The sequence below is a fragment of the Pelodiscus sinensis genome, chromosome 1, assembly GCF_052426305.1.
Source record: "Pelodiscus sinensis isolate ZL-2025 chromosome 1, ASM5242630v1, whole genome shotgun sequence".
NCBI classification, from domain to species: domain Eukaryota; kingdom Metazoa; phylum Chordata; order Testudines; family Trionychidae; genus Pelodiscus; species Pelodiscus sinensis.
In genome coordinates this window covers 90,893,167-90,912,591 of record NC_143052.1, presented here as the reverse complement: position 1 = coordinate 90,912,591, position 19,425 = coordinate 90,893,167, and the positions used below count along the sequence as shown (strand labels likewise).

General features: G+C 43.5%; 1 protein-coding gene across 4 annotated transcripts in view; it reads left to right on the top strand.

Moving 5' to 3' along the window:
• Positions 1-19,425, top strand: part of XRCC6 (X-ray repair cross complementing 6) — a 68,601-nt gene extending 49,176 nt beyond the window's left edge. For all 4 annotated transcript variants that reach the window (XM_075936037.1, XM_075936021.2, XM_075936026.2 and 1 more), the window contains exons 8-13: positions 9,803-9,971; positions 11,904-12,065; positions 13,282-13,411; positions 15,709-15,809; positions 17,266-17,379; positions 18,748-19,425. In XM_075936037.1, the coding sequence (XP_075792152.1) occupies positions 9,803-9,971; positions 11,904-12,065; positions 13,282-13,411; positions 15,709-15,809; positions 17,266-17,379; positions 18,748-18,947 (876 nt within the window). In that variant the 3' untranslated portion in view covers positions 18,948-19,425. The remainder of the gene's footprint in view (positions 1-9,802; positions 9,972-11,903; positions 12,066-13,281; positions 13,412-15,708; positions 15,810-17,265; positions 17,380-18,747) is intronic.

Below are 19,425 nucleotides of genomic sequence, written 5' to 3'. Positions count from 1 at the left end.
ACCCAACAAGCCTGACAATCTAGCCAGCTTTCCAGCCACTTTACAGTCCATTTATCCAATCCATACTTCCTTAACTTGCTGGCATGAATATTGTGGGAGACCATATTCATATTCATAGATTCATAGACTTTAAGGTCAGAAGGGACCATTATGATCATCTAGTCTGACCCCCTGCACAGTGCAGGCCACAGAATCTCAACCACCCCTCTAGAATAATCCTCTCACCTATATCAGAGATATTGAAGCATTCAAATACTTTGAAGGACCCAACATGCAGAGAGTCCTTCAGCTGTGATCTGTGCCCAATGCTACAGAGGAAGGCGAAAAACCTCCAGGGCCTCTGCCAATCTACCCTGGAGGAAAATTCCTTCCCAACCCCAAATATGGCGATCAGCTAAACCCTGAGCATGTGGGCAAGACTCACCAGCCAGACACCCAGAAAGTTCCCTATAGCAACTCCTATCATCCCTCCATTGACCTATTTCCAACTGATAATGAATGGTCAATTAGTTACCAAGATCATGTTATTTCATCCAACCATCCCCTTATCATAGAACTGGAAGAGACCCCAGAAGGTCGTCAAGTCCAGCCCCCTGCTCTAGGCAGGACCAATCCCATCTAAATCAACCCGGCCAGGGCTTTGTCAAGCCGAGACTTAAACACCTCTAGGGATGGAGACTCCACTACTTCCCTAGGTAACCCATTCCAGTGCTTCACTACCCTTCTAGTAAAATAGTTTTTCCTAATATCCAATCTGGACCTCTCCCACCACAACTTGAGACCATTGCTCCTTGTTCTGCCATCTGTCACTACTGAGAACAGCCTCTCTCCATCCTCTTTGGAACCTCCCTTCAGGAAGTTGAAGGCTGCTATCAAATCCCCCCTCATTCTTCGCTTCTCCAGACTAAACAGACCCAAGTCCCTCAGCTTCTCCTCGTAGGTCATATGCTCCAGCCCCCTAATCATTTTGGTTGCCCTCCGCTGGACCCTCTCCAATGCTTCCGCATCCTTTTTGTAGTGGGGGGCCCAGAACTGGACACAATACTCCAGATGTGGCCTCACCAAAGCCGAATAAAGGGGAATAATGACATCTCTGGATCTGCTGGCAATGCTCCTCTTAATGCATTCTAATATGCCATTAGCCTTCTTGGCTACAAGGGCACACTGTTGACTCATATCTAGCTTCTCATCTACTGTAACCCCCAGGTCCTTTTCTGCAGAACTACAACTTAACTGGTTGGTCCCCAGCCTGTAACTATGCTTGGGATTCTTCCGTCCCAAGTGCAGGAGTCTACACTTGTCTTTGTTGAATCTCATGAGATTTCTAGTGGCCCAATCCTCCAATTTGTCTAAGTCACTCTGGATCCTATCTCTGCCCTTAAGCGTATCTACCTCCCCCCCAGCTTAGTGTCATCTGCAAACTTGCTGAGGGTGCAATCTATCCCCTCATCCAGGTCATTAATAAAGATATTGAACAAAACCGGTCCTAGAACCGAACCTTGGGGCACTCCACTAGAAACCGACCGCCATCCTGACATCGAACCGTTGATCACTACCCGCTGGGCCCGGCCTTCTAGCCATCTTTCTATCCATCTTACCGTCCATTTATCCAATCCACATTCCCTTAACTTGCTGGCAAGAATATTGTGGGAGACCGTATCAAAAGCCTTGCTAAAGTCAAGGTATATAACATCCACTGACTTTCCCATGTCCACTGAGCCAGTTACCTCATCATAGAAGCTAATCAGATTGGTTAGGCACGACTTGCCCTTTGTGAATCCATGCTGACTATTCCTGATCACTTTCCTCTCATCCAAGTGTCTCAAAATGGATTCCTTTAGGATCCCTTCCATGATTTTTCTGGGAACCGAGGTAAGACTGACCGGCCTATAGTTCCCTGGATCGTCCTTCTTCCCTTTTTTGAAGATGGGCACTACATTTGCCTTTTTCCAATCATCCGGGATTTCTCCCGATCTCCACGACTTTTCAAAGATAATGGCCAAAGGCTCCTCAATGACATTTGCCAACTCCCTCAGTACCCTCGGGTGCATTAAGTCCGGACCCATGGATTTGTGTACGTTTAGCTTTTCTAAATAGTTCCTAACCTGTTCTTTACCCACCAAGGGCTGTCCATCTTCTTCCCATCTTGCGTCACTTAGCACAGAAGTCCAGGAGCCGACCTTGTCTGTGAATACAGAGGCAAAGAAAGCATTGAGTACTTCAGCTTTCCCCACATCTTCTGTCACTAGGTTACCTCCTTCATCCATTAGGGACTGCACACCCTCTCTGATCACCTTCTTCTTGTTGACATGCCTGTAGAAACCTTTCTTGTTATCCTTCACATCCTTAGCCAGTCGTAACTCCATTTGCGCTTTCGCCTTCCTGATAACCCCCCGGCATTCTCGAACTATACATTTAAACTCCTCCCTAGTCATTTGTCCAAGTTTCCACTTTCTGTAAGCTTCCTTTTTGTGCTTAAGTTCACCAAGGATTTCCCCTGTAAGCCAATCCGGTCTCCTACCATGTTTGCCTCTCTTGCTACGCGTCGGGATGGTTTCTTTCTGTGCCTTCAATAAGGCTTCTTTAAAATACTGCCAGCTGTCCTGGACTCCTTTCCCCTTCATGTTAACATCCCAGGGGATTCTTTCCATCAGATCTCTGAGGGAGTCAAAATCTGCTTTTTTGAAGTCCAAGGTGTGTATTTTACTACTCTCTTTCCTTCCTTTGGTCAGGATCCTGAAATCTACCATCTCATGATCACTGCTTCCCAGGTTGTCACCCACCTCTACGTCCCCTATTAGTTCCTCCCTGTTTGTGAGGAGAAGGTCAAGCTGTGCACGGCCCCTGGTCGGATCCTTCAGCACTTGTACCAAGAAGTTATCCCCAACATTCTCCAAAAACTTCCTGGATTGCCTGTGTACTGCCGTATTGGTTTCCCAACAGATGTCAGGGTGATTAAAGTCCCCCATGAGAACCAGGGCCTGCGATCTGGAAGCTTCGCTCAGTTGTCCGAAGAAAGCCCCATCTACCTCATCCACCTGGTTCGGTGGCCTGTAGCAGATACCAACCACAACATCACTGCTGTTTGCTCTGAACTCCAGTATAAAGAGGGAGAAAAACTTGTTGAAAGTCTATGGGTCAGGTTTAAAGGAGCAATCATAGTGCTCTCTTACATATAGTGCAACTCCTCCTCCTTTTCTCCCCTGCCTATTCTTCCTGAACAATCTATACCCTTCCATGACAGCGCTCCAGTCATGCGAGTCATCCCACCAAGTCTCTGTTATCCCAATTAAATCATATTTCTTGGTCTGGGCCAGGGCCTCCAGTTCTTCCTGCTTGTTGCCCAGGCTTCTCGCATTAGTGTACAAACACTTCAGGTAACCAGTTGATTGCACTATCTTCTCCATTCGAAACTGGGGTCCTCCTTTCTCGCTCCTTGCTCTATGCATTTCTTCCCGGTATCTGACTTTCCCACTCCCCTTAGGGTTTTGGTCACCGTCCCCCGACGAACCTAGTTTAAAGCCCTCCTCACTAGGTTTGCAAGCCTGCCCGCGAAGATGCTCCTTCCTCTCTTCGTTAGATGGATCCCATCTCTTCCTAACAAACCTTGCGCCCGGAACAGAGTCCCATGGTCGAAGTAACCAAAGCCCTCTCTGCGACACCACCTGCGCAACCACGCATTTACATCCTCAATTCGACGATCCCTGCCCAGTCCTTTCCCTTCAACAGGGAGGATGGACGAGAACACCACTTACGCTCCAAATTTTTGGATCCTTCTTCCCAGCGCTACATAATCTGCAGCAACCCGCTAAAGGTCATTCTTGGCCGTATCATTCGTTCCTACATGGAGAAGCAGGAAGGGGTAGCGATCTGAAGGTTTGATCAGCTTGCTAAGCCTCTCAGTGACATCCCGAATGCGAGCTCCCGGTAAGCAGCACTGGCTTATCAAAAGCTTTGCTAAAGTCAAGGTATATCACATCCTCAGACTTCCCCATGTCCACAGAGCCAGTTACCAGAAGCTAATCAGGTTGGTCAGGCATGACTTGCCCTTCATGAATCCATGTTGACTATTCCTGAGTGCATTCCCCTCTTCCAAGTGCTTCAAATTGGATTTTTCTATTCCAAAATCCTCTGATTTTTCCAGGTGAGGCTGACCAGTCTATTGTTCCCTGGATTGTCCTCCTTCCCATTTTTAAAGATGGGCACTACATTTGCCTTTTTCCAATCATCTGGGACCTCTCCTGATCCCCACAAGTTTTCAAAGATAATGGCCCAAAGCTCTGCAATGACATCTGCTGACTCCCTCAGATGCATTAAATCTGGCCCCATGGATTTGTGTGTCTAGCTTTTCTAAACAGTTCTTAACCTGTTCTTTCTCCACCAAGGGCTGCCCACCTCCTTCCCATACTGTGTTGTCTAGTGCAGTAGTCAGGGAGCTGACCTTGTCTGTAAAGAGAGACAAAAGAAGCATTGAGTACTTCAGCTTTCCCCACATCATCTGTCACTAGGTTACCTCCCTCATCAGGGAGGGTGTGGGGCCCTTACTGGATGACCCTCTTATTGCTAACATGCCTGTAGAAACCTTTCTTGTTATCCTTCACATCCTTTGTTAGCTTCAATTCCAGTTGCACTTTTGCCTTCCTGATTACTCCCCTGCATCCTCAAGCAGTATATTTATACTCCTCCCTGGTCATCTGTCCAAGTTTCCACTTCTTGTAAGCTTCCCTTTTTGTGTTTATGTTCACCAAGGATTTCGCTACTAAGCCAAACTGGTCGCCTGCCATATTTGCTTTTCTTTACTGTGCATCGGGATATTTTGTTCCTGTGCCTTCATTGAGGCTTATTTAAAGTACTGCCAGTTCTCCTGGACTCTTTTCCCCCTCATGTTAGTATTCCAGGGGATCCTGCTCATCAGTTCTCTGAGGGAGTCAAAGTCTGCTTTACTGAAGCCCAGGGAGTGTATTTTGCTGCCTTTTTTTTTTTTTTTTTTTTCCCTTTTGTCAGGATCCTGAAGTCAACCATCTCACGATCACTGCTTCCCAGGTTGCCACCCACATCTACTTCGCCTGTTAGTTCCTACTAGGAGTCCAGTAGATCAAGCTGCCCGTGGCCCCTGGTTGGTTTCCTCAGCACTTGTACCAGGAAGTTATCCCCAACAATCTCCAAAAACTTCCTGGATTGTTTGTGTACTACTGTATTGGTCTCCCAACAGATGTTAGGGTGATTAAAGTCCCCCATGAGAACCAGGGCCTGTGATCTGGAAGCTTCTCTTAGGCTATGTCTAGACTGCAGGCTTCTTTTGAAAGAGGCTCTTTCGAAAGGCTCTTTCGAAAGAGCCGCTTTCGAAAGAGAGAGTCTAGACTGCACGGAGAAATTTCGAAAAAGCGGCTTGCTTTTTCGAAAGAAAGCATCCAGTGAGTCTGGATGCTCTCTTTCGAAGAAGCCCTATCTACATTGAAGAACGCCTTCTTTCGAAAGAGGAACTTTCGAAAGAAGGCATTCTTCCTCGTAAATTGAGGTTTACCGCCATCGAAAGAAAAGCCGCGTTCTTTCGATTTAATTTCGAAAGAATGCGGCTTGAGTCTGGACGCAGGGGACGTTTTTTCGAAAAAAGGCTACTTTTTTCGAAAAAAACCCCTGAGTCTGGACACAGCCCCCGTTGTCTGAAGAGAGCCTCATCTAGTTCCTCCACCTGATCTGAAGGGCTATATCAGACACCAACCACAACATCACCTCTGTTGCTTCCGCCTCTAAGCTTAACCCAAAGACTCAGCATTCTCCCTCTATGTACTGGAGCTCTAAGCAATCCTACTGCTCTCTTAACTACAGTGCAACTCCTCCTCCTTCTCTCCTGCCTGTCCTTCCTGAACAGTTTATACCCTCCATGATAGTGCTCCAATCATGTGAGTTGTCCCACCAAGTCTCCGTTATTCCAGTCACCTCATAGCTCTTTGACTATACCAGGACTTCTAATTCTTACTGTTTGTTTCCCAGGCTTATAGGCTTATAGACTCATAGACTCTAAGGTCAGAAGGGACCATTATGATCATCTAGTCTGACCCCCTGCACAATGCAGGCCACAGAATCTCACCCACACACTATATCTCAGATATTGAAGTCCTCAAATGATGGTTTAAAGACCCCAAGATGCAGAGAATCCTCCAGCAAGTGATCCATGTCCATGCTACAGAGGAAGGCGAAAAACCTCTAGGGCCTCAGCCAATCTATCCTGGAGGAAAATTCTTTCCTGACCCCAAATATGGCGATCAGCTAAACCCTGAGCATATGGGCAAGACTCACCAGCCAGACACCCACGAAAAAGTTCTCTATAGTAACTCCTATCATCCCACCATTGGCCTATTTGCCACCGATAGTGAAAGGTCAATTAGTTGCCAAGATCATGTTATCCCATCAAACCGTCCCCTTCATAAACCCATCTAGCTTAATCTTGAAGCCAGATAGGTCTTTTACCCCCACTACTTCCCTTGGAAGGCTGTTCCAGAATTTCACTCCTCTAATGGTTAGAAACCTTCGTCTAATTTCAAGTCTAAACTTCCTGGTAGCCAGTTTATATCCATTTGTTCTTGTGTCCACATTGATATTGAGCTTAAATAATTCCTCTTCCTCCCTGGTATTTATCCCTCTAATATATTTAGAGTGAGCAATCATGTCTCCCCTCAGCCTTCTTTTGGTTAAGGTAAACAAACCAAGCTCCTTGAGTCTCCTTTCATAAGACAGGTTTTCCATTCCTCGAATCATCCTAGTGGCCCTTCTTTGTACCTGTTTCAGTTTGAATTCATCCTCCTTAAACATGGGAGACTAGAACTGCACACAGTATTCCAAATGAGGTCTCACTAATGCCTTGTATAATGGCACTAACACCTCCTTATCTCTACTGGAAATACCTAGCCTAATGCATCCCAAGACCGTATTAGCCTTTTTCACGGCCATGTCACATTGGCGACTCATAGTTGTGCTGCGATCAACCAGGACTCCGTGGTCCTTCTCCTCTTCTGTCACTTACAACTGATGTGTCCCCAGCTTATAAATAACCTTACATGTCTCACTATTAAATTTCATCCTATTGCTATTACTCCAATTTACAAGATCATCCAGATTTTCCTGTATGATATCCCAATCCTTTACTGAATTGGCAGTACCTTCCAACTTTGTGTCATCCGCAAACTTTATTAGCACACTCCCACTTTTGGTACTGAGATCAGCAATAAAAAGATTGGTTCCAAAACTGATCCCTGAGGAACTCCGCTAGTAACCTCCCTCCAACCTGACACTTCACCTTTTAGTATTACCCGCTGTAGTCTCCCCTTAAACCAGTTGCTTATCCACCTCTCAATTTTCATATTGATCCCCATCTTTTCCAATTTAACCAATAATTCCCCATGAGGTACTGTATCAAATGCCTTACTGAAATAGAAGTAGATTAGATGTACTGCATTTCCTTTATCTAAAATTTTTTTTACTTTCTCAAAGGAGGAGATCAGGTTGGTTTGGCATGATCTACCTTTTGTAAAACCATGTTGTAATTTGTCCCAATTGCCGTTAACCTCAGTGTCTCTAACTACTTTCTCCTTCAAAAAATTTTCCAAGACCTTGCATGCTACAGATGTCAAACTAACAGGCCTGTAGTTACCCGGGTCACTTTTTTTTCCCTTTCTTAAAAATAGGAATTATATTAGCAATTCTCCAGTCAAATGGTACAACTCCTGAGTTTAGAGATTCATTAAAAATTTTTGCTAATGGACTTGCAATTTCATGTGCCGGTTCCTTTAATATTCTTGGATGAAGATTATCTGGGCCCCCCGGTTTACTCCCATTAAGCTGTTCAAGTTTGGCTTTTACCTCGGATATGGTAATATCTACCTCCATATCCTTATTCCCATTTGTTATGTTGCCATTATCCCATAGCTCCTCATTAAAGACTGAAGCAAAGTATTTGTTTAAATATTGGGCCATGCTTAGATTATCCTTAATCTCCACACCATCATCAGTGATTAGCGGTCCCACTTCTTCATCTTTATTTTTTTCCTATTTATATGGCTATAAAACCTTTTACTATTGGTTTTAATTCCCTTTGCAAGGTCCAACTCGACATGACTTTTAGCCTTTCTCACTTTGTCCCTACATGCTCTAACCTCAATAAGGTAGCTTTCTTTGCTGGTCCCTCCCATCTTCCACTCCTTGTACGCTTTCTGCTTTTTATTAATCACCTCTCAGAGATTCTTGCTCATCCAGCTTGGTCTAAAACATCTGCCTATAAATGTTCTTCCCTTTCTTGGGATACAGGCTTCTGATAGCTTCTGCAACTTTAATTTAAAATAATCCCAGGCCTCCTCCACCTTTAGATCCATAAATTCTTTAGTCCAATCCACTTCCCTAACTAATTTCCATAATTTATTAAAGTTAGCCCTTTTGAAATCAAAAACCCTAGTATCAGATTTATTTTTGTTTATCCTTACATTTAGTTTCAACTGAATTGGCTCATGATCGCTCGAGCCAAGGTTGTCCCCTACAGCCATTTCTTCTTGTGTACATACACCTTAGCTAACTAGCTGATTGCCTTACCTTCTCCATACTAATCAGGGGTCCTCCTTTGTTGCTCCTTCCTCCTTGTGTTTCTTCCCGGTATTCTACTTACTTCAGGGCTTAGATCACTGTCCCCTGATGAACCTAGTTTAAAGCTTTCTTCACTAGGTTTGCTAGCCTTCCCGCGAAGATGCTCTTCCTTCTCTTCGTTAGGTGGATATCGTCTCTTCCTAGAAATCCTTGTGTCCAGAACAGCATCCCATAGTCAAAGAATTGCACTCTGCATCCCTAAAGTTCATTCTTCACTCCCCCCTGCTTCCATTTAATATTGGTGGTACATAATAATTGCCATACTCCATTCTCAGGTGTAGCTGTATTTCAGGGTTGGACAAAAAATGATTCCTATATACACAGTTATTTTGTCTATCCTTCGTTTAGCTGGATTTTATTGTCATTGGAAATCAGTTGCTCAGAGTATTAGATGTCGGGGAGGAGCACCAGGATGAGACCCAAACATCTCTCTTGTCTGATCTTTTGTAGACTGGATTAAAGTATAGAAATTAATCACTGTTCTGATCCACTCTGTGAAATTTCTGTTAAGCAACAAGCTGCTAGCAGATATATGCTTAGAGGAGAGGATTGTGAACATACTCTCATTACTGGGAATTGCTGAAGTAGATTTTCTTAGGCATTCACATGCAAACTTATTCCATAAAATCATTCTGTCAGATCCCACACTGAATGCCATGGAAACTAATGCAAAGAGATCCAAAGTATCTCTGAGAGATTGGTGCTGAATAGTATCAAAATTAAAATTAAATAGATAAAAATTAAATTTGTCTGAATAGGTGATAAACACCTAGCATTAGAGAAATTGAAAAGCACATACTCCTTTGGTCAATAGCAAGACTGCTCTTTATGTTCACTAGCAATTAGCTCTTTTAAATTGTTGATTTGTCATTATTGAACATATTTGATTTGTTCAATCCTGTATGCGAAACCAAAGTGGATTTTGCTTTAACCAGCAGTGAACTGGTATTTTTCCCCCATGCTGGCATGGAAACATCTTACAGATCTTTTCTTTTGAGCTGGAAAATACCTCCAGTAGGTAATTGAGTCATCTTCCCTATTTCCACAGTCCTCTTTTTGCCATTTTCCCCCTATATATTTTATCATAGCAAAATTGATTTAATTGTTCCTAATGCCATCTCTGCTAAATGGATGACTTCTCCATTCTCATAACTCTTTTTTTAATTAGACCTATGGAAACCGTCAGATTGTGTTGGAGAAAGAGGAAACGGAAGAACTGAAGAGATTTGATTCCCCAGGTTTGATCCTGATTGGTTTTAAACCATTGGTGATGCTGAAACAGCACCACTACATCAAGCCTGCCCAGTTCATCTATCCTGAAGAATCCTTCATTAGTGGTAAGCAAATCTGGGAGAAATTGACCATGCTGCAATGCAACAGCAAGTTAATTGACAAAGGAGTGGAACAGATCTATCGAGGGCTATGGAACATAGGAGAGTTGATGGTGTGGTGGTTTCCCCCCGCGCGCACCCCACCCGCCCCTTCCCTTGCTCAGTACAAATCTTAAAAGATCAATAATTTGGTCTGCCACTCTCTGCTTCCCCCCGTCAGAACTAATGTTCTCTTCTTTCCTCACTAGTGCTTCTGAACCAGTTCTTTCTTCCGTTTCCAACCTACACGTACCTGATCAAGTGTGCCCCCAGAAGGTTTACTTTTGTCACTCACTGCAGAATTTATATTTGAAACTTGAGGCATGTTGACATTGAGGCACGGACCAGAATAGAGATCTCTAGGGTCTTCGGTAGGAAATCTAGAGTCAAAGGTTTATCATTATTACTAAATCCACTAAGGATGTAAAGAGGTGGCTATTTGACCAATCGTATAGTCGATACAAACTGTATCGACTACACGATTAGTCGATAAGGGAAGGTGCTTTCTCCTGGCTCATGCCGGGTATAGGAACTACCCCTGTTGTAGCTTTGCAGTTTAAATGTGGTAGAAGCTGGATGTACAGGCAGTCCAGCTACTACTACATTTAAACTGCAAAGCTGCAGTGGGAATGGGTCCTGGACTCGGCGCAAGCCAGGACTAAGCAAGCCCTGCTCGTGCCAGGTCCAGGACTGCTGCGGCTCTGCATTTTAATGTAGTAAGACCTGCCCGGCTATTATTACATTTAAAATGCAGAGCCACAGTGGGGGAGCTCCTGGACACGGCATGAGCTGGGCTTGCTGAGTCCTGGTAGACAGGGTCCAGCAGCCCGTCTGTGGCAAGCCTGGGCCCACCATGGGCACAGGCTGCTTCATGACAGCCTTCCCCCCCTCCCTGGAGATGGTGCTGGTGGGAACTGGCTTTTAAGCTGGCTCCTGCTCTCCCCCCCCTTTCTGCCTCCGATACCTGCTTATCAGGTAGTTGATTACTTGACTAATCACTTACATACCTAATATCCACTAAGCAGGAGATTGCAGGGATGCCAAAGAGGGATGTGTGCATTAGCAGCATTCTTGATTATTATAAGGGTTCTTGATTATTATAAGTGGATATAGCTGTAGTGGGTATAACTTATGACCTTTTTTCTCTCCTGTCACCATGCTGTGTGTACTTAGGGTGTGGAGGTAATACTGTAACTTGTAAGTGGAGAGTGCTTAAAATGGAGTAGTTAGTAGTTCTCACACAGAGTAGGCCATGAACTAAAAAGGGCTCTGTTAGGGCAGGGTGCCATTTTCCCTTAGCACCTGAGAGAGTGCTTCTGGTATGGGGTATAAGCATACTTCCTTGAGTGTTGCACTATCAGGGTGGTTATTTAGCTAACTCCTTTACTACCTTACAGACCATATAGGTCCAGCAGAATAGCACCTTCTTGACTCCTGACTATGTAGTCTGAGTTAGCTGTCTGGTAAAAATAAAAGCTAATTCTTGGAATGGAAAGAGGAGTGGGTTTTTATAACCTAGATTCTTAGTACTTTGCAGTAAGGGCCTTGGGTTCATCAGTGCTAGGCCTCCGAGAGGGTGTCATAGTATATTTCCAAATTGAAGGGGGGGAGGGGAGGCTTTGTCAGATATCTCCTTCTGTTCTTTCCCTCATCTCTTGTTGCAAATGTTGGTGAGTCTAGCAATCTCACCAGCATTCTCTTGCTTGTCTATTTAGGTCAGACCATGTTGTCATCTCAGAGTTTTGCCCTGTTAATGTTATTTTTTGTCTCTTGCTCTGGCCTCTGCCTGGAGTATTGCAGATATATTCAAAAAGTGGCAGATGCTAAGGGCCAAGTGTCTGTGTTCCAGGAGAGAGAGCAGGGTTCTTAATCTGACAAATACATGGCTTTGTTGGACAGGGAGCACAACTCTGTTTAATGCCTTGCTGACCAAGTGCCTGGAAAAAGAGGTAATGGCATTATGCAGGTACACCCCCCGCCGGAACACTCCTCCCCGCTTTGTGGCCCTGGTCCCCCAGAAAGAGGAGCTGGATGAACAGAAAATGCAGACAGCCCCTCCAGGTATGTGAAGAGAATGCATTTTTTTCCATATGGTAGCATGAAAAAAGCTTCCAGCTAGAGAGCACATGCTATCTCTGCCAGTTACTGCCTGCTGCCTTGTATAAAGATTGGGGGAAAAGTGACTTGCAGAAACAGATGGGCATAACAGGAATCTGACACTGATCAAGGTGCTCATTGGGCTCTAGCCACCGTTGCTCACATGAAATATTTACTTTGCACAGGTCTGCTGTAATTTTTTGATTGAGGTAACTTAAAATGAATGGATTTTTATGGATTTGTTACATATTGTATCATGTTGCATCTGTGTAGTGTGCCCTGATACACATTTGAAAAGCCTGCATTTGTGACAGCACTTGCCCTGCATAAAATAACATTCAAGTCCAATGTGGTGGCAACAGTTTCCTTCCGCTGCCACATCTATGCTATCAGGTTTAGGTAGCCAACATTAAAATGGAGAAACCTCTTTCTGTATTAGTTACCTAGAGCTCTTACAATTCCTTGAATTTTGTTCTGTCTCTGGGCTCTTCTGAATGTTTTTGAGTGTTTATTTTCATTTATTGATTCAGTGTACCAGTTGAATGAGTGAGGTATGAAAGAGAAGAGGTAAATTCTTTTCCTTATGATTTTCCTCACTTTTCTAATTGGACAGCTGTGGGGGTGAGGAGTTCAAAGGGAAGAATAACGCTGCTTACTTGAATATTGTGTTTCTGTCCATTGTCATAATACCTCTGTGAGAGGGATGAGTGTTACCATGATTAAGAGAAGGGGTGAAGCAGAAAAGACAGGTGACTTGCCCGAGTCCGCTGAGGAGCAATGTCCGATGGAATTACAACTAAAATATCCCTAGTTTCAGCTCACATACTTAGATGATATCTCTCGAAAGATCAGCAGCATTGAATATTTTGATACTTATTTTATATTCTGGTAATGCCCAGAAGCACTTGTCAGGATTGGGGCTTTACTGTGCTGTGTATAGTTTGAATATACCTAAAGAGACCGTTGGCTCTTTAGAAAAGAGACTGCCTAAGAAATGTCTCACAAGGGAAGAGATGCTGGTTAATTGTGCTTTATATTTACAGATCGTGTACAAGTAGTATCTGACTAGCATATGTAGATTTTCTTGCCAAACCAACTGCTAAGCATCTTGGGTTTGCCCTTGACATGCTGTTCGGAGATGAGGCTTTCAGCTAACTACTCTGGTTTCTCTCCTGTGTAGGTTTCCACCTTATTTTCCTGCCTTATGCAGATGACAAACGGAAAGTTGACTTCACAGAAAAGGTTCCAGCCAATCAAGAACAGGTGGACAAAATGAAGGAAATAATTCAGAAGCTTCGGTTCAAGTACAGGTGAATAGAGGCCAGAGGCATGGGGCATGAAAATGCAAAACTATCATCTATGTTGTACAGCACTGAGCAGCAGCTGCGGTATGCACGTAGGGTCTTAAACTTCAAAGCACTAGGTGGAAACGGGGGAATTTGTAATGTAACTTGAGGATTTTTTCTTAACTCTAAGTGAGTCTGTTAAGCTGTCTGTTGTTCCAAGGACATTCCTACTCTAAACACTGTATAAAACCATTGTTTGAAATGCTTTGATTGGACAACACTTTTACAATAGGGTGTCCACATACAACAGTTAAATCATACAGCTTCCAAGTACAGGTTGAACCTCTCTAATCCGGCACCCTCGGGACCTGACTGGTGCTGAACCAGAGAATTTTCCAGACCACAAGGTCAGTATTGTCTAACAGCATTACTAAAACCTACAGCTCACTGGGCTCTTAAAATACATTTAGGGATAAATTAGAGCTAAATAAAAGCATCAAACACTGAGAGCCAGGACCGATGGCTGTAGACAGACTTTATGGGACTCTGAGAAACGTGGCCACACCAGTGATAAGTGGACATCTGGCTAACTATAGTCATGCCAGACCAGACAGTATTAGACTAGAGAGGTTCAACCTGTACTGATTATAGTGGTTGGCTGTAACATTTAGGAGCAGATCTTTAGGTCAGGTCTCATTGATCTGGTGCAAGCCACTGTGATGTTTGCCCTGTGTAGTTAAACCTCCAATGAATTTTGAAGCTGCACTGATACAGATGCACTGTATCCATTATTACAGTATGTGTAGATAAGATAAATTAGTTGTAACTCCATCCCAGGATCTAATATTCCAATTTGGAAACTACTCCAAAGCTCCTACTTCTAGAGGCCAAAATTGAAACTAATTTAAAAAACAAAAACAAAAAAAAAACCTGTGGTATAGGTCTCCAAAGCACTCGGTTTAGGTTTGTTTGCATTAAGCTAGTAGACTGTTGCAGGGAGACTGAGTACAGGCAGTCCCCGGGTTACGTACAAGATAGGGACTGTAGGTTTGTTCTTAAGTTGAATCTGTATGTAAGTCGGAACTGGCGTCCAGATTCAGCCGCTGCTGAAACTGATCAGTTTCAACAGCGGCTGAATCTGGACGCCAGTTCTGACTTACATACAGATTCAACTTAAGAACCCCAGGCATCCCCAAGTCATATGCTGCTGCAACTGATCAGCGGCTGATTCCAGGAAGCCCAGGCCAGGGGCTTCCTGTAGTCAGCCACTGGTCAGTTTCAGCAGCGGCTGACTTGGGGACGCCTGGGGCAGAGCAGCTGGGGTGCTGCTGGGTTGGTCCAGTAGCACGGCCACTCGGTGCTACTGGACCAACCCAGCAGCACCCCAGCTGCTCTGCCCCAGGCGTCCTGATTCAGCCGCTGCTGAAACTGACCAGCAGTGGCTGAATCAGGACTCCTGGGGCAGAGCAGCTGGGGTGCTGCCAGGTTGGTACAGTAGCGCCCAGAGCGGTGCTATGGGACCAACCGGCAGCACCCCAGCTGCTGTACCACAGGCGTCCGGAGCAAAGCCGCGGAGCACGGGGGCAGCAGGACAGCCCAGACGCGCCGTGGCTGTCCTGCTGCCCTCGGGCTCCGTGGCTTTGCTCTGCTTTGCTCCCCGTCCCCCTGGCCTGCAGACCAGGGGGGACGGGGAGCAAAGCCGCAGAACATGCGGGCAGCGGACAGCCCAGACGCGTCTGGGCTGTCCGCTGCCCGCGTGCTCCGCCGCTTTGCTTCCTCTCCCTGGTCTGCTGGAGACCAGGGAGACGGGCCCCGTTCGTAACTGCGGATCCGACATAAGTCGGATCCGCGTAACTTGGGGACTGCCTGTACCTGAACTAGTTTAAGCTGTTACAAGGACAAACAATATAAGGCGCTCTTCATGAAGCATTTTAGGATGTTTAAATAAGTACACACAATAACTGGTAGAGGGAATTATGCATCTGTCTTTAGAATCAGCTTCATAGTGGGCACATCAAAGGAGATGTGAATTCAGATATTGGCTGCATGGAAAGAGGCAAAACTGGTTTCAAAGTGTGAGCTGCTGCCATCCTTATTTCTTTCATATTGTAATTATCAACAAGCTGGCGGCTAGTGACATGGTCATTGCTTCTGTAGGTAGTAAGCCTGAGAGAAAACCAATCTGCAGTGAAGAACCATTGTTGGAGACACGTAACTGTGCAGGGGAGGATGGGGAATGGGCTTATCAACTGAGGGGTTCTATTTATGGCTTCAGTTTACTGCTTGCATGTGTGTTTAATGTTTCTGGGTTTTGTTGGCAGGAATGACAGCTTTGAGAATCCAGTTCTGCAGCAACATTTTAGAAACTTGGAGGCTTTGGCACTGGACTTGTTAGAGCCTGAACAAGCTGAGGATCTGACATGTGAGTGATAAGTGAATGTAAAGAGGGTGGGAATAAAAGCCACCTCATTTTTCATTAAGTAGTGGGTGTGTTTCTAAAAAACACAAATGGGATTCTTGTGTTTTTAAACCAATTAGCATTGTTCAGTGCCAGGACTTAATTAAATTTTGTGTGTGTGTGTGGTGGTAGTGACACACTTCAGTCTCTAATTTTGTAATTCTGATTATCATCTTTATTTCCACCCCACCCCATAAGTACTTGATAAAATGTTCCTTTCAGTTTTGTGCGGCATACAAATGTTCACTTGTGACTAAGGATGTGAACAAGTAACTGGACAGTAAGCACAGCCCTGCAGGGCCAGCAGCTTCCACTCTTGCTTGTAGGTGGGGACCTTTCCAGCTCAGCAGATCTGTCCATTGGGATCCTGCTTAACTGATTAAACAGGATTTTACATCCCTTCTTGGGGGTAAATTAAGACCAAATTCATGTCAGTTGTGTCTTATGAGCTAAATACTGCTCTTGAATAGACCAGCAGTTCTCATTTAAGTCAATGGTAGTTGTATTTACTGAAAGCAGAAATGGGCTCTTAACTTAAATTTTGAATCTAGGTAGCTAGATGTCAAGAACAACTGCACTCAGCCTTCCCTCTTCTCCAACAATCTGTCATTAGGTCTTAGTCATGGACAATGAAAGTTTAAAAAAAAATCTGAATAACTTAATTTTTTGAAACTAAGATTAAACAGCTTTCCGTACTGGGAAACTGTTTGCCTTGAAACTCTTTTTAAAGGTCAGTTGAGCATTTAATTCTGATAAATTAATGGAATGAATGACTTGCCTGGTGGATTTGTTGTGGTGGAATGATGCCATCTTCTGGCCTGTAAGAGTATAGATGAAAGCTTTTCCTAGGAAAAGCTGTAACTTTTTTTTTTTTTTTTTTTCAATGTTTCTCTGCATGTCTGGAAAAGTATTAAAATGATCTATATTGTAATAGTGCCTAAGGATTTCATTCAGTAGGCAAGGCCTCATTGTGTTAGACAATGGATACACACATGGCAAAAATTATTTGTGCCTAAGCTTACAGTCTAATAGATGAGCTAATATAAAAAACAGATAGGGATAGCATCAACATAAGTGAGATGAATTAAAAGCTGCACCATACTTATTTCTCTAGCATGCAGTTATATTTTTTTCTTCTGTTTGGACTGTGTATAAGCATATCTATTCTTCCTATTTAGGTATACATAAAAATATAATTAATTACACATATGCAATGTAAATAGTATAATCAAGTACTTTAGCTACCATTGCATTAACATACTTTTTTGCATTTAATTTGATTGCAATTTCTTGTGGAATGATAGTTATTGAGGACAGTCATCTCTTGCTATACACCGACATATGGTGCTGACATTTTCTGTCATACAGATCTCCCTGTGTTTGGATATGTTTCTGTAAGTGTGAATTTCTCTTTTGCCAGTGCCTAAAGTTGAGGCGATGAACCACAGACTGGGTGATCTGGTGGAGCAGTTTAAGCAGCTGGTTTATCCTCCTGACTACAATCCCGAGGGGAAGACTGTGAAGCGGAAACAAGGTGAGTGGCAGTGAGGAGCCTGCAGTGTTGTGACATACAGCAGTCTGTCCATATTAGGGATGTTAATAAGCAGGTAATTGGGTAACTGTTGAAAATTTCAGCTTCAACGATTTAGATGATGGCATAGAATATACTTATAAAGTTTGCAGCTGATACCGAGCTGGGAGGGGTTGCAAGTACTTTGGAAGACAGGGTGATAATTTAACATTATTGGGACAAACTGGAGAAACGGTCTGGAGGTAAATAGGATGAAGTTCAATAAGGACAAATGGGAAGTACTCCACTTAAGAAGGAACAATCAGTTTCACACATACAAAATGGGAAGTGACTGTCTAGGAAGGCGTAATGCAGAAAGATTTAGGGATTATAGTGGACCACAAGCTAAATAGACACAAGAAGTAAATCTTCTGCTCTACTATGCACTGAAGGGCCTCAGCTGGAATACTGCATCCAATTCTAAGCACTAAATTTCAGAAAAGATGGAGAAATTGGAGTAGGTCCAGAAAAGAGCAGCAAAAATGATTAAAGGTCTAGAAAATATGACCTATGAGGGAAGACTGAAATAAATTAGTTTAATTTGGAAGAGGGGACATGGTAATAGCTTTCAAGTATTTAAAAGGGTGTTCAAGGAGGAGGGAGAAAAATTATTCTCCTTGACCTTGATGATAGAAGTCACAGTGGGGAGAAGAAGCAATAGGTATAAGTTACAGTAAGGGAGGTTTAAGTTGGACATTAGGTAAAACTTCTGTTAGGGCGGTTAAGCATTGAAATAAATTGCCTAGGGAAGTTTTGGAATCTTCATCATTGGAGATATTTAAGTGCAGGTTAGATAAATATCTAGATAGTGCTTGGTCCTGCTGTGAAGGCAAGGGACTGGACTTAATGACCTCTTGAGGTCCCTTCCAGTTCTAGTATTCTCTGATTCTAAAGGTCAAAACTAGGAAAATACCTGCACAGATCAGTACCTGGAATGCTAGTATCCAAAACCAAGGGAAGAACTGAAAATAAGCTAGGGAACTGAAATCAACTGATGGGTTGGATTTTTAGTGATATGTAAGGAAATGTCGTAACTTTTAAAATCAAACAAATACCAGCTGTAACTTTGAGAAGCACACTTTCTGCATAAGGTGAATATTGTATTGCTGCATGGGGGTGATCTTCAGAGACTGGCATTATACAGAACCTTTTTCCTGTACTGTATTAACCTGACCTGCTAATGTAAAATGAAGAATCTAGAAATTTACCACATCTATACATAGCCATTAAGCCACTTCTTACTTACTGGTTACTAGACTGGCATATGAAGTATTGCTGTGTTTTCCCTATACTTACAGTTTTAATTTTGTGCTCCAAATTGTTTTCAAATAGGAGAAAGTGCTGGCCAAACAGAGAAGAAGGCCAAGATGGAAATATCAGAGGATGAGCTTAGGAGCCACATAAAGAAAGGCACTTTGGGTAAATTCACTGTGCCTGTTCTGAAGGAAGCATGCAGGGTTTATGGACTGAAAGGTGGTGGGAAGAAGCAAGAACTTCTAGATGCACTCACTGAGTATTTCAGCAAATTCTAACCAGGAACTGAGGCCTCTGACAGGTGACTCTTCTGCTTAAAGCTTCAGTCGGTATACTCATCTGGGTGTTGGGTCTGAGTTTATTTTTGATGCTGGTGAAAATTAGAGTGAGGAAAGGATCCCTTTTCTACATCCAACACTGCAGACTCCAGTCAGAGGAAACTTATTTCTTCCTTTTTGTGACGGTGGATTCTCTTAAGTGTGTCTTATGCACATAATAGCTGCAGGCAAAATAAACCCCATCCCAACTCTGGTTCTACAGTTAAAATGAACACTGTTGTGCCTTAATGTCTGAATAAATGCAAATTTGTTTTGTATCCTTACTACTTTGGAATAGCAGAATGGCATAAAGTTGCCATGTTCAACACAAAGATTTGTTTTAAATAAGTGGAATAATCTAGGGTAATGGATGAAAATGCTATATTTGTATCAGGCTTACCTCTTAAGTGTGTGTACTTCTCATACAATTTTAGAGATT